The 22,782-nt window shown below is 39.3% G+C and overlaps 1 protein-coding gene across 12 annotated transcripts in view; it reads right to left on the bottom strand.

The window, feature by feature from the left end:
• The window catches only part of AGBL4 (AGBL carboxypeptidase 4), a 1,457,272-nt gene that overhangs the window by 520,053 nt on the left and 914,437 nt on the right, over positions 1-22,782 (bottom strand). For 11 of the 12 annotated variants that reach the window (XM_054666739.2, XM_054666701.2, XM_009457345.5 and 8 more), the window contains one exon: positions 1,213-1,429. The exons of the other annotated variant lie outside the window; for it this stretch is intronic. In XM_054666739.2, the coding sequence (XP_054522714.1) occupies positions 1,213-1,429 (217 nt within the window). The remainder of the gene's footprint in view (positions 1-1,212; positions 1,430-22,782) is intronic. 12 annotated transcript variants of the gene reach the window in all.

Here is a 22,782-nt window from a genome sequence, read left to right as displayed (position 1 = left end):
CCAGCTACTCGGGAGGCTGAGGCAGGAGAATTGCTTGAACCTGGGAGGCAGAGGTTGCAGTGAGCTGTGAGCCGAGATCTTGCCACTGCACTCCAGCCTGGGTGACAGAGCAAGACTCCATCTCAAAAAAAAAAAGGAAGTAGGAAGATGTGGTAGGCAAAATAATGCAACACTCCCCAACCCAAGAGGTCTAACTCCTAATCCCCAGAACCTGTCACTGTGTTACCTCACATAACAAACAGGACTTCACAGATATGATTAAGATAAAGATCTTGCTATATGGAGATTAACCTGGATTATCTGGGTAAATCCACTGTAAGCACAGGGATCCTTATAAGTGAAAGAGAGTTCATATCAAAGTGATACAGCATGAAAAAGACTCAACCAGCCACTGATGGCTCTCAAGATGGAAGGGAACTACAAACTAAGAAATGCAAGCAGCCTCTAGAAGCTGGAAAAGGCAGGGAAATAAATTCTCCCCTAAAGCCTCCAAAAGAAATGCAGATCTGCTGATATCTTGACTTTAACCTAGTGAGACTCATTTTGTATTTCTAGCCCCTGGAATTATAAGATAATAATTTTGTGTTGTTTTATACTACCATATTTGTGGTAGTTTGTCACATCAGCAATAGGGAACAATTATGGAATAGGAGACTGAAATCTCTAGACCCAGGAAACTAAACCTGGAGCAGGAAAAAACAGTCAGGAACTGATGGATGACAGAGACAGGGCACACTGTGGCCATCACAACCAAACTGCACACCACTTGCTAACCTGTACTGCAGGCAAGTTTGGTTCACTAAGAAATGTATTCTTCCTATCAGAGGCTCACAGTAATAAAATGCTTTCATACCTTTTGTAACACCTAGCGAAAGTCTCCTTTTCTCTCAGAGGTTTTGGGATTCACTTAACTTTTGTATTTTGCTAGAGAGCTTTATCAGCTTCATTCAGAAAAACAACCATCTGTCTCATATCTTATTCTGTGACTTCCTGGTGCCCACAGTCACGATAAATCACACAATAAAAACAATACTTTAAAGAATTGTTAAATGAATACTAATTATGTAATTGTTTAATTGTAGTTAGCAAATTATTAAAAGTTCTGGAAAGCACCAGTATTCACTATTTGCATTCCATAAAAACCCGTGCTAAGTCCCTATCACAAGTTTGCCTGTTTCCAAATGAGTAACCCAAACCTGGCACAGGCCTTACCACACTCTGGCCCAGCTGCTCCCGAAAGAAGTAATCCATGTTTCTCTTTTGCAGGCTGTCAAGGTAATGTTGGAAGCGAGTGTATGTATATGGGTAGCAGTAAGCAAACTGGTAAATATCTTCTTCTCGGTCAAAACAAAAGGCAAAGGACATCACATAGTTCTTCCTATGGTCTGGGCAGCGGTAGTAGTAAACATTTTTGGGTGGCAGCCTTTGCCTAAAATATATAAACAAAGAAATTTGGGCATATGAGACATTTGTTCAAGCTTCAAAAGGTAATACATATAAATCAATGCCTGGAGAAAAACTGTAACATCAAGAACCATGGGTAATGGGGCTGGGAGAATGACAACACAAACCACATATTGTTTAAAACAGACCTGAATCTGGCAGCTCTTTGCTCACAATCCAGTGCTACCCTTTCTCAACTGTCTGGAAAATGCAAAGTTAAACAAAAATAGACACATTCTATTCACTTGTTTATCCTTATTTTGAGCACTTAACATATGTGGCATCAAATGCCCAGGCCTTGATGTACAATAATAAATAAGACAAGGAAGATCTCTGTCCTCATGGATAATAGTGGGGAAGTGGTCAGTAAAATATTAAAAATAAGTAGACAATATAATTACAGATTCTAAAAGTGCCTTGAAGGTAAATAAAGACTGTGATGCTATAGAGATATAAATGGGAGAGGCCTACTTTTCCTGGGGAAGTCAAGTTTTTTAAATTATAAGACTAATTAAGAACTTTTAAAATAAACTCATATGCATTGTATATATTCAAGGAAAGGGAAATATTCAACATTTCTCTAAATTATTACTATTATTTTCTACAGAGCATTCCATGAGACTAATTTTCCACAGAAGCACTTTGGGAAATAGTGCTTTAAAATATGCTGTGTGGGCAATTTTGCTAAGCTAAACACTGAGATGCAAACAGGAAACAAAAATGTTGCAGTCATAGTTTCCATAATGTCTTTGCATTTACCCACTTTAAAGAGTTACTCTACCCTCTCATTATTTATGATATCCAACCTCTTCACAATGTTTCCCTGCAGTGAATGTCTCTCATTTCTATCATTTCAAATCCTGCTTATCCTGCAAAACTCATCTAAAACTGTGCCCTTTCCATGATACTAACTACATGGACAATTCCAGGCCAGTTCAGCTCCACATTTTGTGTAACTCTTGCTTTTTTATCAATTGCTTAATAAGTCTTAACCACCAAGGTTGATTTGGAAGATCCTTAAAGGAAGGGATGCTCCTGGGGAGTGCAGATACAGTGGATGAAGGATGTAAGGCTCACCTGTAGTGGCTTGGCATTCAATTGAGAAGCCAAAGACTACAGGGGCATATGAAGACAAATGTGAGGAGGAAGGTTTAGGAGGGGAAATTGAGAAAAACAAGAAGGGTGCTGTCTCCAGGTAGAACAACCTGGAGAAAACTGTTAACAGATAGAACAGAGCATTATAACATACTAGTGTTTGTTGCAGAATCTTGTTTCTACCTTAGTGTCTTTCTGAAGCTAAGTGGCCAGGGTGGGAGGTGTGGCTGTGGGATTCCTTTGGAATAGCAGTGGTTACATGGCATTGATGCCTGTACATACATTTGATTATATTAAATTTAATTAAATATTCTGGTATTTGATTATATTAGAAAAAGTGACTAAAATGATAGGCCATGGGGTCTAAGGTGGGTAAGAATCTGAAAGTGCTGAGGAGAAAGACAGGATGATAGATATGCAGTCTAAGCAACAAAGAAACAGAGCTTTCACATAAAAGTCAGAGGTAGTATCAAAGGTTGTTTAGAGGTGTTTGGCCCACCAATAGAGTCCATTTGCCTCCTACTCCCAAAGCTACTGCCCATAAATACATAAATAACAGTCTTCTTATAATGGAAATATATCTTCAAGACAAATCTTATAGGCACTCCTTCTTCTAACTAGATTGCTACCCTAAATTCTGGAGTTATCAGTGATGAGGTAGAGAAATGATGGCTTGGAAGTTGCATGAGGAGTGAGGAGGAAAGTGACCCCTCCTGATCCTTCTGTACATGCAGTATAGAAGAATGAGGATTTCTTGAGAGGGCAATTGGGGAAGTAATGTCCTCCAAGAGGGTCAGGCCTCAGTTCATTGTTTTATTTAGCAAATATTTAAGCATCATAGACTTTTAACCAAGTCTAGTTTGGTTAAGACAAGGGGTAAAGGAAGAAGTGAACTTAAAGACTGAGGATCCAAGTGGGATTATTAACCATGGAGCTGAGTACCAGAGGAAAAAGTGGAAGATGAAGAGGTCTGAAGAGGGAGAGGGAAGGAAGCAGTGAAGAGTCAAGATTAGAGAGAGAACAGACCAGTGCAAGGATGTGGGTATGGAGAGAATACATGATGATCTACATTTGTGATGTTATTGAAGATGCAGGAAAGTGAGGCAGGCTGGTGGCATACACAAGTCCCAGGGTTCCCGATTTGTATTTGGGGAGAATGTCTGTGAAAATGGCCTTGATGTTTCCAGCCAATGGTCTGTGATAGTCACTTCAGGCTCTGACTTGACGGTCTGAGTTTGAGTCTTAGAGCCCTGGATGAGTATGTCTTCATTCACGAGTGGTTCCTACAGTCATAAGGTCTCAGATTATGATGCTGTTTTCAGCTCTTTATTTACCAGTATATCCAACCAGGGTATATGCTTTCAATTCTGTCACCACAGTTTTCTCCTCTTCCAGCCAAGTTCTGCAACTTGACTCTGAGAGCCTGCTGTCTCCACTGAATTTGATTATGTGCTATCAGGAGAATCCATCTACTGCCTGCAGCTGTCGAGCTCCTCTCCTGGGTGAGCCGGGATGCCTAACCTGATTAGCAGACAAAGTAGAGCTAACGGGCTCTAGGGCAATCATTCAGGGAAACTGAGATGCTGTTCAGGGCTTAGATTTTCTAGACTTTCCCAAGGATACAAACAGAAATCTATTTGAGGAGGGCTCAGCAGGCAAAATTCAAGACTTTCAAGTAATGCAAAGAATAAAGCAAAGGGGGCTGAAACTAGGGAGGAAAAAACGTCTCCTTCATTTGGGATGTACTTCTTATTTTTCTCTTATTTTGTTCATTATGTCTCAGACATTGTGTTAAGTGTTTTATATGCATTATGATTTGATCCTCATAATAACCTTATGAGCTAGGGGCTGTTATCCCTTTACATAGATAAAAAAAATTGAAGCCAAGAGAGGAAAAAAAAAAAGATTCCCTGAGGTCACAAGATCAGTGAGCAGCAGATCCTGTATTAAGCCTAGGCCAGTGTGGCTCAAAAGCCTGTATTCATAATCCCTACAGTATCTTTCCACTCCCCTTTTCCCCTTGCCATCCAACTTACAGCCTTACCTTCTACTTCCAGAAAAACCTGATTTTATAGTACTCTCTTGCTAAAAACCTTTTAAGCAACTTCCTATCCTCACATTTCAGTTTGGCCCACAAGGCTTCCTGTGATGGCCTTGTGATTCCAGCATCATCACCCATTTCACCCTCCTTGAAACCTTTGCTTTGTTTATATTCAACTACTCATACTCCCTAACACAATTTTGTGCCATACCTTCAATATCTCTATGTTTTGTGCTGGATCTTTCCTCTACCTGGTCTGCCTTCCCCACCATCTTGCATACTTGGTGAATTCCTACTGATAGATGAGGCATATAGTCAATTGTCAACAAAGGTTTAAATATTTTTTAAATGAACAAATCAATGTATAAGTGACTACCCTTTAACACAGCTCTTCTCTAAAGCCTTCCCTGACTATTGAGTCTTCCTTATTTTTCTCTACTTTAAAAAATTATATAAAAAGATTTTTATCATCTAGTTTGTCTCTTAACAATGAACAATAAAAGTAAATGGATATTTGGATATTTCTTCAAAGAGTAGGCTTCTTGAAAATATAAACTGTGCTACTTCTTTACCTCTAGTCATGGCATAGAGCGGTCTCAAGCAATACTTATTTATGTAAAAAGCAATGAAAAAAAGGGAAAAAATCTTCTTATCCCAGAATAACATTGGTAGGTATCACAAGAAGGCAGATTCTAGTTCAGTATAAAGTAGAGACTCTTTAACATTCAGCTGAAGAGAAAGTAGAGAGGGCTGCCTTACAGAGAAATACAAGTATTAGAAGCTTTAGGGGATAAAGATCCTGTACTTGATGTTAGGTTAGACAAGGCAGACTCCTGATTCCATTTAACACAGATAGTCTATGATATCCATGGAAAAATAAAATAATAATTATTATTATTATAGTACTATTTCCTAATATCTATATAGCATGGACCATATGCTAGGCCATTCTAAGTACTTTATAATGTATTTTCTTTATTCCTCTCAACAATCCTCTGAAGTTATTCATATTATATCAATGGTATGGAAATAAAGGTAGAGTCAAGAACCTTTATGCTTATGCAGGTTGTTCATGACTCCCCAGAAGACCCCAGAAAGAAAATGGCACAACACCCGATCCTGCCAGACACCCAGGAAGATTTCAGGTCCTGTAGTGTGTGCTTTCAAGACCTGGGGACTAAAGGCTGATCCAGCTCTTGGAATAAGGCCTTGTCCTGAGTTCAGCGTCCTGAGGACATCCACATGAATGAGGGAGGTCTGTAACTCACATCCTCAGATTCAGTCATGCATGACTGAATGTTCTGAGTAAGCACACACACACACGCACTCTCTCATGCATGTACACATTCAACACGTTCACGAACATACTCTATTATAACTTCTATCTCATTACATCAGTTTAAACATATTCCTTTCTCCACTATGAGATTGAGCTCTCCTGGATGGCAGGTACTACATATTGTTCATCTCTAGTTCTCCGGGACCTATACAAAGGCTTATAGATGAAGTGCCAAGAACACTTATGAATTGGATAAATGTTTGTGAATAAATAATGTCAGCTCCACTAATATATATATACATTGTACTCTCTCTAGTGAAACTTTAAGTCATGCCCTGAATATATCATATTCTCAAAAACCTCCTTGCCTTTTTAAATGCTATTCCTTCTGCCTTTTTAAATGCTATTCCTTGCCTTTTTAAATGCTATTCCTTGCCTTTTTAAATGCTATTCCCATTCTTTTCTACACAGTGCATCTCTGTATAGAGAAGTGAGGCCTAGCTCAAATGACAGTTCCTCTTTGAAGTCTTTGTCAACAACTTCAGGATGAATTAACTGCTCTAAATACTAATTGCAGACACTGCTGTTTTTCTGATTTACCTCAAAATCCTCAGCATTAGTACAATACTTGGCTTTAAAGAGGAGCTCAACGTATTTTGTTAAATGACTGAGTTGACTTATGAGTGAATGAGTGATTCCCCTCCCACCTATCCTCTCTACTTTCTGTTGAGACCTCTCAGCTAAATTCCCAAAGCATCATTTTGGAGGTTACCAGAACATAAGGAAGAAGAGAAGTCCCAGACCTAATGCAGTACATAAGTTTCTCTAAAACAGCAGCATTCTCTGGTCCTCCTCAGGAGCCTTGAAAGACAGGAGCCCTAATTTCCTCTCTAATCAAGCAGAGAAATACAGATGGGAATAAAGGTGTTTCGACCCTAGTAGACACAAGCATTTTTCTTCAAATTAGCAGAAAGGGACATAATAAAAAATCATTCTTTCCAGGTTGTAAGTCTTAAAAAAGGTGTGCAAAACAAGGGGATCACAAAGTCACTCAGATATCCCCAAAGGAAGTAGCAAATTTTAAGCACCTTCTGAATCTCAATAGCTGTGCTATCCGTTTGATGCACACTACTGTCTGAATGCTAAGCACATATTCTTCCCACCATTCCAAGGCTGTGCTACCTCAGATTTATCCAACAACGGCAGTTATAGTCTCTTGGTTCTCTTACTTCATCTACTCAGGGGCTGAAAGCAAACTGGCATGTAGTTTCTCAGGCATATTTGAAATTGAGGTAAGATTTCATTCCTTTTCCCTTCGTGAGGGCAGCTGAATCTCTCATTTGTCATCTATGCCAACACATGGCCTTTAGTCTACATTTGGCTGGAACAACCAAGGCTATCACCTAGCTTGAGCCATTTGCCCCCCTCCTTTTCCTCTTTGATGTCTGGCATAGCCAGGGACCTTGGATGGATACCCATATTCTAAATGCACCCTCCCTAGGCAAACAGGACCTATTCTAATTCCAATCCTATCTTCCCCCAAATAATTATAATAGTACTCCTGTCACCAGCACATCTATTCTTATCTCTCTCCGCACTTTGTCACAGCTAATCTCTTGGTGAGTCACAAGGAGGGGGAGAAAGAGTGAGAGAGTGCTCAGATACAGGCAACACATTTTTACACCCAGTGTCTAATCAGATTATCATCTTATCAGGGGCTGATGGGCACTCAGGGTGGGAGGAGAGAGACAGTGCTACATATTGCCAGCTGAATTTTTGATAACAAAAAGACATTGCTTGATTCTTGAATTAACCTTTTTGTCCTACACACTGTATTATTTATTTTTCAGAGTTTATATTATATGTAGGGATTTTTTTTTTTTGGTCTGTGCCTTCTGGAGAAGGACACCCACACACTGTGGCAGCAGCTGCTTCTATTAATTCCAAGCCATTAAAAAAATTAAAATTAAACCCAATTACTTAGGCTTGTTTGGAGCTGAGGAATAGCTGAGACTGATTATTCCCCCTGGTCATGGACAGCAACAATATTCCTACCTATGGTGGCTGCTGGCAGAATGCCAATGCAGACAGAAACTCCAGGGACAGGCACCCCATGCAATGAGAGGCTATAAATCACATACTCTATCTTCTCCAATCCAGATTCCTGACAGGCAGCAAGAAGAGAAGACTGAACAAGGAGCTAGGAGTTGGATTCTAGTCCAAGCTCTTGGTATATTCTTCCCCCGTGCCTCTGTATAAAATGTGGTTACTAAAAAGCATCCTGTATCCTTCTTAGGGTTGTTGTGAAACTCTTAGGTGAAAAGGACTGTGTTTTCAAAACTGTCATTTGCTGGGGTATGGGATGGTACATGAGGCAGTATTAGAATTCTGGGTGCTTTGGGATTATTAGGTGGTAGACCATAGCTGAAATGGGTCAGGTTTGCACTGAAGTTTTGTATCCAGATTACTTTGTTGTTACATCATGGGTGGAATAACAATAATCATTCAGGCTGTGAAGTCACTAGACTGGAATCCCCTTGTCACCTTGCATAAAACCTAGCATATAGAGGCAATTGATAAATATTTTGAATGAATGAGTAAATAAGTCAGTCAGTGCTGGGTTTTGAATGAACAGATAGGGCTACGTGCAATTCTAGCTTTGGATGTCTTTTAGAAATGCAGTCATTGTATAGTAGAACTAATGTGGGTTTAGGCTCTAATCGATTTCCATTATTATTAATCAGTCATGTAACCTTGGGCCTGGGTTTCCCAATCTATAAAATGCAAATAGTGTTTAGCTTATAGATTTGTTGTGAAGTTTGGAGATTGGTACCTGACACATACGGGGTGCTTAGTAAATGGTAAATGTGATACTCATCATGCTGTGTGTGATGGATAGTTGGCATCATGCTCTTTCTTGGTTGGGAACAATGAATTCCAAGTTCACACTAAGCGTGCTTAGGGTATGAAATGGACAGAGCAAGTCAAGGTAGGGGGTCAAGGAAAAAGTGAAAATGGATGGGGTCTTAATTTAAATATATGCTTATTAACTAAAAACAGTGATAACCTGTTTTCTCTTCTTGACCTTTTGCAGACCCAAAGTAACCAATATCCACCTTTCAAGGAATGTGCTGTCTGATAAAACTAAGTGTGTCTGGATACCGGAAGGCAGTTAATACCTTCAGTTTCCAAATGGTGGTGTGAGAAGTATTCAAAGATGTTGTCCCTGCTGGCAGCTTGTTGTACCAGTCAATTGTGCTGTGGCCCATGCTGTAACCTTCAAGATACATGGAGCCTCCAGGTTACTAGTTAGTGGGATCAATAGGAAATGTGGAAAATAATTGGTTAGGAGAATTTGAAATATGCCTGGGAAATAGAGACTAAGCAGTCCTGCTTATAGGGAATAGTCTGAATGCTCTTGACACATTTATGCTAGGGTATAACATAAAATTATGCATTTATTTTCTTGTTTAGTTAAAATTCTTAAAAAATTTTTTTGTCTGTTACCCTTTTATCAGTAATGAGCTCAAAACTACAAAAGTGTATGTTTTAGGAAAGTTAACTATTAAATTTCCATTTTTCATGACATGCAATAATAAATACATAACGTGTATAAAACATTTGTCAGTGTTTATGATCCTGATAGGGATGTACTGATAACATGCCCGCATAAAAATCAGAAGACATAAATCTGCTGAAGAAACATCAACATCTACTTAAATAGTTAATACTTATTTTTGAAAAACTTATGCCAAAATACTACAATTTACACATGTAAAAGCAGAAGCATAGAAGAAATATGATTGAAATTATTCTAGAACAGTCATTTGCTCTAAACGAAAAGCCAGACATCAGAGCTATACTACATATAACTTCTGATGTCTGGCTTATTATTTACATGACTATTTTAAAATAATTTTGATCATTACCAATTCCAAGTTCTCTTGGGTATGAAGTGGTAGCTGTCAATGTCTTTCCTCAATTAGCAGAAGAACTAAAACCAGCAGTTTTATATCAAAGTCAACAGATATATCAAACAAAATAATTTAACTGAATTCCAATATAATTCAATTATTTTCATCCAATTCATGTAACCAAAGTAAAGCTTTTGGAAATTAATTCTATTGAAGCTAAAATACTGTCTTGGTAGTGCTGATACAGCTTATTCATTTTCAAAAGTTAAACATTAAAGAAAAAATTATTTTAGGGCAATATGAATACAATTGGTATTTTTTGAAATTGGTGAAAACAATGTACTTGTTAAATCAGCAAACCTATTTTGGTTTGGTGAAAGCAATATACTTGTTAAATCAACAAACCTATGGAGTAAAATTTATTTTGAATTGGTTTGAGGTGTCTACATAATTCATAATTGCATCCAAACAAGCTTCTATTTTCTATCTTCAAAATAGAAGCCATAGTTGTCAAAATGTACCCAAACAGAACTATACAATTTTTGTGTGAAGCTAACATTAAACTATATGTGAAAAAAATGTTTTCATAAAGTTTTAGAAAGCCAGACCACACTTTCTGTCTTTACTGTCTGACATCAATGTGATTTCACAAATTTTGAGTCTTTAATAAAGGCTCAAAATTTTTTTAATCTACATTGATTTTGTACTTTTTCTTTATTATTGTTAATGAGACTTTTACATTTTGGCTGTCTTTTGTTCAAAATCAATTGGCAATCTTTAATCAAATATTCAATAAATGAAGCACCAAAGTGCTTCAGCTTTTAAAGCTTTTATCGATTTGCAATTATTTAAAATAAAGCTTGCAAACAAGAAGATACGACAGTTGTCTTTACAAAAGCAAGAAAGAAATTGCACAAATTAAATGGTGAAAGCAAAATTGAAATACAAGATTAAATTTTGAAATTCTATGATTTTACCTTGGGATAACAGCTTATTAGTAGAGTCTTTTGATGAAGCTCCTATTTTTAATTGTACATTTATATGTTGTACTACAGTGGAATAAAATTGAGAAGGCCTTCAGTTTTATAATATCTACATTTGGTGAACATTTAAAAGAATGAAGAAGCACCTCATTTGATAAATTTTGTGTTATTAAAAAAATCAAAGAAAAATTTCCTGAAGGGAGCAAATAAGGAAGTAACTGTATAAATATTTGGACTGAAATATTTATATATTTCAATACTAAAAAGCTTATTTCTAGGAATGTCCCTTATTTATAAAATGTGCTCTAAGTTTATCAGGCAGGTACCTGAGTACCTACAGAGAAAATGCCTTTTTAATTTAAGTATAGTATGTTCTATAAAGAATAATTAATTGAATGTGTCAACAGTTTCAAACTTATTCATCATAATATGTAACTCTAAGAAGATTAAAGGCAAAGGCAATGTCATCAAGAACTAAAAATCATGAGAACATATTAGAAAAAATATTCTTCATAAAAATGCTAATGACATAGTGTTAGATATAGGTGTAGCTAAGAAACTGAGTAAAGCCTGTGAATGTATGCCAAAAATAATTACTTTGATTTTAAGAAAATAAATATGTTTTTAAACATTTTTACTTTAATGTACATGAATGCCTATTAAACTTATTTTTAGATTAAATTCTATTTTTAAAACTAGATTTTGAAAATAATTATTTTGTAACTCTACTAATGTAATAAAATCAATTTTGTTTCAAAAAACAGTATTTCAAAAAATATACAATTTTTTTTAGTTCTCCTATTCACTTTCCGTTGGAATGATTAATTATATGGTCATTCTGTCCAACTGCCAACCTGATCGCTCCTCCTGGATGTCTCAAAGTTACCTCAAATTTAACCTGATTAAAATTAATCTCCTGACATGCCCCAAATCTGGGCTTCTAAAAGTGCTCCTGTCTCAGTGAATAGCTTCACCATCTACATCCAGGCAATTGTATAAACCAGGAACCTGAGTTAACTTTAACTCTCTTTCACCCTTCAATAAATACTGCCTGTTTTATTTGTCAATACAAAATTAAAAAAATATATTGCCCAAGAGCTTCCCATGTTGGCACTTTTCTAGCTGTTGTAGAAGCAGAAGGGGAAAAATAAAGCAATTCCATGCTTTCAGGGAACTTAAATTCTAATGGGAAAGAGCGATAAACAAACAAATCAATGTATAATATAGTATAAGGTAATGATAAGAATAATGAAAGAAAAAGCAAGATAAGGGGATAGAGGGTAACATAGGGACTTTTTAAATTAGGATGGCCAGAGAGGTAACCATTTAGTAGAACTCAAAGTGAGGAAATAAACTATATATATAATTGGAAAAACTGAGCCAGAGAGAACAGCAAGCATAAAGGTCCAAGGGCAGAAATAAGTTTTTGTGTCTCTAGGAATGGTAAGAATGTCAGTGTGAATAAACAGGAATAAGTGAGGAGGAGACTGGCAGAAAATAAGTTAGAAAGTGGGGGAGGGTACTAGATTATAGGGCCTTGTCTTTGGTAAGAGTTTTATCTGGGGATTGGGAGGAGTGAAAGCGAGACCAGTGGGTAGCTATTGTGGCTGTCCAAGCAATGTATAATAATGGGTTAAGTAAAGCAAGAAGCTGTGGAGGGGGTAAAAAGTGAGATTTGGAATCTGTTTCAAAGGTAGTCTATAGGATTTCTTGATGGATTGGATATGAAAATGTGAAAAAGTAAGAGCAAAGTCAAAAATGATATCAATTTTTTTTGGCTAGATATCATTTACTGAAATTTTCACATCTCACTAAGGTCTTAAGTTCTCTAAAAGACTTTAAATTTATCTGTCTCCAAAAGATATTTCCAATCTATCTACTTGTCTACTACATTTCCATGTTTTGGCTAGTTTGCTGAAAAAAGTATTCTACTCTGCCAAGCTTCATTTTTCCTACTCTTCCCCTCTCAGTTCCCTTCTCTGCATAGCCTTTTCAAAGCTTAATTGGGCCAGAGTGGTGGCTCATGCTTGTAAATCCAGCACTTTTGGAGATCAAGGCAGGTGGATCCCTTGAGCTCAGGAATTTGAGATGAGCCTGGGCAACATGGCAAAATCCTGTCTCTACCAAAAGAGAAAAGAAAAGAAAAATATAAAAGTTAGCCAGGTGCGGTGGCACGAACCTACAGTCCCAGCTACTTGTGGGGCTGAGGTGGGATAACCACCTGAGCCAAGGAGGTTCAGGCTGCAGTGAGCCATGATTGTGCCACAGCACTACAGCCTGGGTAACAATAAAACCCTGTCTCAAAACAAAAAAGAAAAAGAAAAAAAAGCTTAATTGGATCATGTCACTTCCTAGATTAAAATTCACAATTTCCAGTTATGCTGGAACAAAATCCAAACTCTTTAACATGACTTTTTTACTTCCTCAGATGCACCCACTTCATAGTTTTATCTCAAGACCTTTGAACACTTTTCCTTCCATTCATTCCATTCTCCACACTAACTTCTTCCTTTGCCTAGCTGGTTTCTACTCATCTTTTTTGTTTTAGCTGCTGTTAATATCCCTCAGAGCAACTAGATCCTTTCCTCAAAGCATTATCTCAATTTATAATTATCCATGTATGGTGCTTGTTTGTTTATAGTTTATATTTCCAACTAGGTTGTAATTTGTATGTGGGTAGGGACAGTATCTATTTTTTGCTCACTAGTGAATAATCTAGTATATGATGGTACCTGAAACATGGAATACTCACAATAGATATTTGTTAACTGAATGGAGTGAATGTGTATTGGTGAGGGGATAATGCCAGAGAAGTAAGAAGGCTGACTGTCTGTGCCCTGACATTTCTAGGTCCATGATTGGCTAGAGGGTTTCTTGCAGAGCTGGGTAGGGATGGGTATTGTGGTGGAGGGGCTTCTCCAGGAAGCTGTTCCATGAGTAAGATTTTGCCCAGTTTTCACATAGTGCCTCTCAGAGAAAGGATAAAGGATTAATCATCCACGTGAAGGCTTCCTCTTCCTCTACAGTGCAGAATCCTGCAAAATGTAGTATCCTGATTTGTTTCTAGATTGTTCTTCCTTCTCTTTCCAGCCTGATATGGTTTGGCTGTGTCCCCACCCAAATTTCATCTGGAATTGTAGTTCCCATAATAGCCACATGTCATGGGAGAGACCCAGTAGGAGGTAATTGAATCATGGGGGCGGTTACCCCCATGCTGCTGTTCTTGTGATAGTGAGTGAGTTCTCACAAGATCTGATGGTTTTATAAGGGGCTTTTCCCTCTTTGCTCAGCACTCCTCCTTCTTGCCATCATGTGAAGGAGGACATGTTTGCTTCCCCTTCAGCTATGATTTTAAGTTTCCTGCAGCCTTCCCAGTCATGTGGCACTGTGAACCAATTAAACCTCTTTCCTTTATAAATTACCCAGTTTTGTGTATTTCTTCATAGCAGGCTGAGAAAGAACTAGTATGGTAAATTAGTATCACAGAGAGTGGGGCACTGCTGTAAAGATACCCCAAAATGTGGAACTGGGTAACAGGCAGAGGTTGGAACAGTGTGGAGGGCTCAGAAGAAGACAGGAAAATGTGGGAATGTTTGGAACTTCCTAGAGACTTGTTGAATGGCTTTGGCCAAAATGCCAATAGTGATATTGACAATGAAGTCTAGCCTGAGGTGGTCTCAGATGGAGATGAGGAACTTGTTGGGAACTGGAGTAAAGGCAACTCTTGTTATGCAAAGAGACTGGTGGCATTTTGCCCTGCCCTAGAGATCTGTGGAATTTTGAACTTGAGAGAGATGATTTAGCATATCTGGCAGAAGAAATTTCTGAATGGCAAAGGGTTCAAGAGGAAGCAGAGCACAAAAGTTTGGAAAATTTGCAGCCTAATGATGCAACAAAAAAAGAAAAACCCATTTTCTGGGGAGAAATTCAAGTCTGCTGCAGAAATTTGCATAAGTAACAAGGAGCCAAATGTTAATCACCAAGAAATGGGGAAAATGTCTCCAAGGCATATCAGAGACCTTCACAGCAGCCCCTCTTATCACAGGCCCAGAAGCCTAGGAGGGAAAAAATGGTTTCATGGCAGGGCCCAGGGACCCCTGCTCTGTGCAGCCTTGGGACATGGTGTCCTGCTCCCAGCTGCTGCAGCTCCAGCCATGGCTAAATGGGGCCAAAGTACAGCTTGGACCATTGCTTCAGAGGGCGCAAGCTCCAAACCTGGGCAGCTTCCATGTGGTGTTGGGCCTATGGGTACACAGAAGTCAAGAATTGGGGTTTGGGAACCTCTGCCTAGATTTCAGAGGAGGTATGGAAATTCCTGGATGTCCAGGCAAAAGTTTGCTACAGGGGCAGAGCCCTCATGGAGAAACTCTGCTAGGGCAGTGTGAAAGGGAAATGTGGGGTTGGAGCCCCCACACAGAGTTCCCACTGGGGCACTGCCTAGTGGAGCTGTGAGAAGAGGGCCACCATCCTCCAGACTCCAGAATGGTACATCCACTGACAGCTTGCACCATGCACCTGGAAAAGTCACAGACAATGCCAGCCTGTTAAAGCAGCCAGGAGGGGGACTGTACCCTGCAAAGCCACAGGGGCTTTGGCAGCTCTAAGGCCACAGGAGCCCACCTCTTGTATCAGCATGACCTGGATGTGAGACATGGAGTCAAAGGAGATCATTTTGGAATTTTAACGTTCAGTGACGACCCTATTGGATTTCAGACTTGCATGGGGCCTGTTGGTCAATTTCTCCCATTTGGAAGGGGTATATTTACCCAATGTCTGTACCCCCAGTGTATCTAGGAAGTAACTAACTTGCTTTTGATTTTGCAGGCTCATAGGCAGAAGGGACTTGCCTTGTCTCAGATGACACTTTGTTCCTGGACATTTGGGTTAATGCTGGAATGAGTTAAGACTTTGGGGGGCTGTTGGGAAGGCATGATTATGTTTTGAAATGTGAGAATTTGAGATTTGGGAGGGGCCAAGGGAGGAATAATGTGGTTTGGCTGTGTCTCCACCCAATCTCATCTTTAATTGTACTTCCCATAAGCCCCATATGTTGTGCAAGGGACCCTGTGGTAGGTAATTGAATCATGAGGGTGGTTACCTCCATGCTGCTGTTCTCATGATAGTGAGTGATGGTCTTATAAGGCACTTTTCCTTCTTTGCTCAGCACTTCTCCTTTCTGCCATTATGTGAAGAAGGATGTGTTTGCATCCTCTTCTGCCATGATTGTAAGTTTCCTGATGCCTCCCAGCCATGCGGAACTGTGAGTCAATTAACCTCTTTCCTTTATAAACTACCCAATATGGGGCAGTTCTTTATGGCAATGTGAGAACAGACTAATACACAGCCTCATGAGATAAGAGATTTTAAGCAGGAGTATTCATTGTCACTGAGCCCTAACATGTGAGGAGCCACTGTTAGATTTTTCAGCTTGTAGACATAGACCTAAGCCTGGTTACTAAGAGGGGGTGGGGGAGTGGTGCTGGTTTTTAAGATCTCAACATAATGACCTCCAGCACAAAGTAGTTACAGATTGTCCACCTGCACACACTGAGTGGGGTAATACAGGCTAGGTATAAACAAGGTTGAGTGTGCCTAATAACAGACAAAGAAATACAGGAAAATAGGACAATATAGAGCCCTATCTGATTTATCATCTCCCTGGACCCCTGGACCCCTGTCCTCCCTCCACTCCCAATCCCAACTCAGGGAATGCTTGTTCACTGAACTGAGCCCCCAGTGGAAAGACTGAGGAATAGATCATGAGAGTAGATTCAAGTGATCTGGAGTCCAAGAAAGCCAGGAAATGGCCTAAATTCCAGGTTGTCAAATCCAGGGAGCTTAGCCAAAAAGTAATGTGAAAAATGAGTTGGTCCAAAAACTAGGTTTCCAAACTCAGTGGGGCACAAGGGATGAGAGATAATGAGGTTGGAGCCAAGACTGAGTCAGCAGCTGAGGAAGTAGACTGCAAAGGAGAAGAATGAGGAGTGGCAGAAGGCATAAGTAGTCAATGACTTTCAGCTCTCCTGGGGGCGAAAGTACAATCACAGTCTGAAGTGGATGAAGATGTGATCAGAATCAGTGAGGAGGGGAGTAGGATTACTTAGCAGAGATGACATACCATGTTCCAAGCCAGGTCATGCAGAAATTATTCTCTCTATGATAAAGGAAATCAGGAGTGAGGGCTAACCTACCAGGAATAAAAGGCTGGCATAGATACATGGGGAAGCAGATGAGGATCTTGAGGAGATACCCCTTGAATATCAGTCTCCAGACAGCAGGTGAGGAAGCCAAGCCCAGTCCATTGCTCCATGTGAAAAGTTATAATAATTTGATGACCTGTGGGTGCATAGGGATGGCAGGCTATCAGGTATGAGATCTGGGCTGGAGAGGCAAAGCACTGACTGAAGAACGATATGGCACAGCCCTGGGAATGTCTAATACAGAGAAAGGAAGTCCTACCTAATGGTGCCAGAAGAATTACTGTGGTAGTGTGACCAGCAGGCTGGATTCAGCAACAAGCATCAGATTATCAAGGTCAGAACAAGTAGAGGGTTTGGAACTGAGATTGACACAGAAGTCAGAGGTAAGGGCAAAGCAAAAGCCCACAATACAAGTAGGAGACTAAGTAAGGTCAAGACAGTTGTGATTCTTGGAAAAAAGTCCTGGGGATAGAAGGAGCCTTCATCTTGTTGGCAGAGCCTCTTACTGTCTGTAGGATGGGACTAAGCCCCAGATATATCTAGGATTAAGTCAACCAGTGAGCTGAATTATCAAACCACAGGAGCCTACCAACACTTAACTCTCTAGAGCAGGGGTCCCCAACCCCTGGGGCCATGGACAGGCCACACAGCAGGAGGTGAGCTGTGGGCGAGCAAGCATTACTGCTTGAGCTCCACTTCCTGTCAGATCAGTGGTGGCATTAGATTCTCATAGGAGTGCAAACCCTATTGTGAACTTTGCATGCAAGGGATCTAGATTGCACTCTCCTTATGAGAATCTAACTAATGCCTGATGATCTGAGGTGAAACAGATTCACCCCAAAACCATCCCCACAGCCCCAACCACCGTCGATGGAAAAACTGTCTTCCATAAAATGGGTTGCTGGTGCCAAAAAGGCTGGGGACCCCTGCTCTAGAGATTCTTCGTAGGTCAAGAGTTACTTATCTTTGGTCTCACTTCCTCTAGGAAATCCTCCTTCCACCTAGATTAGCTATGCCCATTCCTTACCCTGTCTCAGCCCATGATCACTTTAATACCCTATCTAACATGCATCATACTTCATTATGACTTACTATTGCTCTTCTTTGTTCCATTAGAGTAGGTCCATGTTTCTATTTGTACACCATGAATCCCTACTGGCTAATCCAAGTCTGGTACATAATAATCACTAAGTACATAATTTGAATTCATTGAATTAATGAATGCATGAATGAGAGTGTTAATAAGATAGGCAGAAGCAACAGATACAGTTGAAAAGGAAGGTGGGGGCCATAGGATACAGCATAACACGTAAGCCATGTTGTGGAGTAAAGATTTACCCCCAAAAGAGATGCAGAGGATTTTAATCATGTTCTCAATGACATCTTATACACAAAGGCCATTGGCACCCAAGGTATCACCACTGATACCCAGTTAGGCTATTCCTTCACAGAGTAACTGGTTGAAATGCTGATTCAAAGGAGTCAGCTGTGACATCTTGGCCTTCATCACATGCAGGAATGCCTCTAAATCAATTTCTCAGTGCCCATCATCTGCCTGTGTATGGCATAGCTTCCTTTCTACACTATTGATCTTCACACATTTAAAAATTACGTGAAAAGCTTTCATACTTCAGTAGATTTATTAATCTTAGAAGCTCTGAATTCATGTATTTCACAACTTCCTACTTTTTAGGGTTATTATGTTAATTAAAATAATAACATGGACTCAGTAAAGAGCTTTTGGTAATTGAAATGAGTAAATTAACTCATCTACCAGCCTCCTGAAATTTGGAAATCAGAAGTATAGGAGGCAAGGAATTTTTTTTTTCATATAAGAAAAGCATAATTGTTATTTGAAAGACTTTCTTTGCAATCTATTTGGGAAGTCTATTAACCCTTTATGCTGACACATCTGCACACTTTTATAGAGATAGAGAACTTTAAGGATCACCCTGTGCAGTGTCTTTCAACCATTTTTTAGCTACAAAATGCTTTCTTTATAAGAAAGCTAGGAGAGAAGCACAACACGTAAAACCAAATAAACAGGTAAATAGAATTTGGATGGTAAAAAACATGGCAAAGAGGTTGGGGGTTTAGGCTTGATCTGGCTCAATGTTTTTTATTTTATAACTGAAGCCTATAGAGATAAATGATTGGGCTGAAGCCACACTGGAGTTTAGAAGCAGAGCTTAAGAACTGTGCCTCCAATTATATCAGTTTTGTTCATTCTTCAAACAAATATTTATCAAGTCCTGTTCTTGATGCTAAAGATAAATTAGTTTATAAAACAAGGTTTCTGTTTTTATGGGCAAGAACAAATATACAAACATATATGGCAGGTGGTGACAAGTGATATGAGGGGAAAAAGACAGCATAAGGGAATAGAAAGTAAAAGAAGGGATGGTAGGTTTTTTACACAGGGTTGTGAAGAAAGGCCCTTCTGATGAGGTAACATTTGAATAAAGTGAAGGAGTAGGCCTGTTGGATTTCTGGAGGAAGACTGTTGCATGCGGAGGGAATAGCAAGTGCCATTGATGTTTCCCTGTTGCTTCTGTTCCTCCAGGACAGAGCATCTGCTAGCTGCCAGGAACTTCATTAGCTCTTTTACATGTATAAAGGTTCAGAGCAGTAGTGAGAAGAGAGATATTAGAGGCTAACAGGTCTGGTTTTGAATCCAGGTTTTGCCAGGCATTTAATTATGCAATGTTGGGCAAGTGACTTATCTTCTTCCACCTTTAATTTTCTGATTTGTAAAATGGGAATGGTAGTATTTTTCTCACATATTTATTCAAAGCATCTAATAATAAAATACAGGTAAAGCTCTTAATATAAACACCAGTAGGCTACAGTTGGTAGCTGTCAGTATTGTCCACTTTTCTTTATATGAACAAAGAATTTAGGTTGTAGTGGACGTTACTAAATTTTGGATGATCCACATCTATTTCCTCTTCTCAATAGCAATTTATTTCCTATGTTTAAATGACTCCTTCTCTGTTGGGTATACTTTGGTGGGGTCACAAGTAAAAGGCCTTGCTGTTCCTTGCCAAAGCACATGCACTATCTAGGCAAATCAGATAGGCTCTCCGTGGAATCTGCATCTTTAGCAGAGAGAAAATAATGAAAGACTTTGTGTTCCTTTATATTTTGACCAGATTGTTAGACTTAAGGTCCACTTTTGTGGCTTATTCTCCCTGATACTAAAGCTCTTTGCTTCCTTCTCACCCTCAGGTCTAGGTCTCTACTTCCCATGGATTCCGTGAGTCCTCAATATCCTTCAAATGTATTTCTTTTTTCTAAGTTAAACAAAATAGATTTATATTCTTAGAAATTAAAGAAATTGTATCTTAATACTTATACCTAACCAAAATAATTGGAGACAATGAAAAAACCAATATAAGCCATATTTGCCTTTAAATACTTGGAATTACGTTTTAGAACAATAATGTTGAGAAAGAAAAATTTGAATTTCATATATGGTCTTTGTACTTATTTACCTCTCTGAAAAGCAATTTCTCCAACTAAAAAACAAGCAGATTATATTAAACGCATAGCAAAACAAGATTAAACTAACTGATTCTAAAACGATCTTACTAGAAATGACACTTTAGGATTCCCAATCTATAAGGTTACAATTCTAAGAATTTCATGATAATGATATTAGTTTTATAAGTTATCTTCAAAACTTAAATCAAAGGCCAGGAAGAAAAAAATTTCAGGTCATATTATAACTTCAAATCACACCATGTAGGCAGCTGCCTATTTTACCTCTATGTAGGAGTAACTCAGACATTCAATTGCTTTTTTGGTTGAATAAGAAATAGAATGTGGTAGGAGAGATGTGATGTGTCCACTGAAAGATGTCATTTAAGATCACACAGCTAGTCAATGGCAGCTAGACAGGGGCTTCAACTCCAGAGGCTAACACTTAAACAATATACTCTCCTGCCTCTATGGACATACTAAATAATGTGGATGATCACAGGAGACATAGGTGGGGTGATGACAGAAAGAATCAGGGTGATTCCTGAAGAGAGTGGCTTCAAACTGAATTTTGACAGTGGGATAAAATGTAGTTTTATTCAAATGGGAAGGAAGACTTCTCAGACAGAGGGTATAGCTTATGTGAAGGAGCAGAGATGAGAGTGTACACAATGTATCCAAAGTAACTGAGCACTGCAGCTGAAGCATAGGTTTCATGTGGGAATAATTGGTGAGAAGTCTAAAGAGGAGTCTGAACCAAGCTGCAGGGAATGGAGTGGGATTTGAAGGTCAGACTAATGAATATCATTAAGCAACTGTATTATCCATATGCTCTACTTTCTCCAAAGTAGAACATTGCATCATTTTCCTGCATTGCTTCTGCATCCTCTGTCTTGCCTAAAATGGCACCAAAGAAAGTTGATCTAGAAAATTATCGAAGCTCCACATAGTGAACTTTTGAGAAGTGTCCGCTAAAATAGAAGAAAAGAGTAAGATTCCTTTTCCAGGCAGGACTATTGAACAGCAGCCAGCTTCTTAACAGAAGCATTCACAACCAGCCCATTCCTTTCTGAGAGTTCTAGGAGGAATCCTAGTTCTAGGTGTGGCATTTGGGGAGAACACGGGGAAAGTGGTGTTGAGTGTTAAAAGAGGATGGTTCTGACAGTAGGGTGGTTACAATCCTTCTCCTTAAGCCTATCTTCTGTCTTGAAGCATAAGACTGAAAAAGTGTTCTGCAAGCTGACAAGTTATTGCTGTAAGGGGAAAAAGAAGAGGAGGAAAAAAATAAATCCCATGGAGTGAAGACAAAGGTGATGGGATCAAGGGACAAATAGAAGGAGAGAGGCCTTAATGGAAGATTTACGTGAGAGCATGGCTTGTATCAGTTCCAGAGGTAGCAATGACTTGGAGAATAAATTTGGCAGTGGTTCCTGTTCTTCTGGGCTGAGACCTTATAGAATATGATACTTCTTAAAAATGAGTCCCACTTGGCTGGGCACGGTGGCTCATGCCTATAATCCCAGTACTTTGGGAGGCCAAGGTGGGCAGATCATGAGGTCAGGAGATCGAGACCATCCTTGCCAACATGGTGAAACCCCATCTCTACTAAAATACAAAAAATTAGCCAGGTGTGGTGGCACACGCCTGTAGTCCCAGCTACTCAGAAGGCTGGGGCAGGGAAATCGCTTGAACCTGGGAGGTGGGGCTTGCAGTAAGCCAAGACTGCACCACTGTAACTCCAGCCTGGTGACAGAGCAAGACTCTGTCTCAACAACAAAAAAGAGTCCCAGTCCAACTCAAGGCCTCCAACTTGGCTGAAGATGAATTCTCAGTATTGCGAATGCGTATTTTGAGAAAGGGTGTGGAAGTGGTGAAAACTCTGCTCTTTCTGGCTAAGTTTTAATCAGAAATCACATCTCTATTTACTTGAAAATCAGTCAGAATGTAGCTATACCAGGATCTATGTCCCTGGGAGCAGCAAAGCCTCAGTTGATCAAAAGTACCTTTGAATGCACAGCAGCCCAGAGATGCAGCCTGGAGAAGAGACCTGGAGCCCTGCCTATGAGAGTAGTATGCCTCACCTGGCTATCTCCAATTTCCAAATTCAGTTAATTTTCTATTTTCTGACTCAAAGCTGTATATGGATAATGCTAAATTCAGCAACACATTCAGCATCTTCTCCGCACCAACATCTTTCTAAGTAGCGGAGATTCTGAGATGAACAAAACACAGTCCCACCCCTCCTACCTCACCAAGAGAAATTCAATCTTGCAAGAAATACAGGCATCCTGACCACGGTAAGAAGTATTCTAAGTGCTGTGATAGAAGTGTGTCCACAGAGAAATTA

This window comes from Pan troglodytes, chromosome 1 (assembly GCF_028858775.2).
Source record: "Pan troglodytes isolate AG18354 chromosome 1, NHGRI_mPanTro3-v2.0_pri, whole genome shotgun sequence".
Taxonomy (NCBI): domain Eukaryota; kingdom Metazoa; phylum Chordata; class Mammalia; order Primates; family Hominidae; genus Pan; species Pan troglodytes.
The sequence above is the reverse complement of the archived record's forward strand: the minus strand, read 5'-3'. Positions and strand labels throughout refer to the sequence as shown.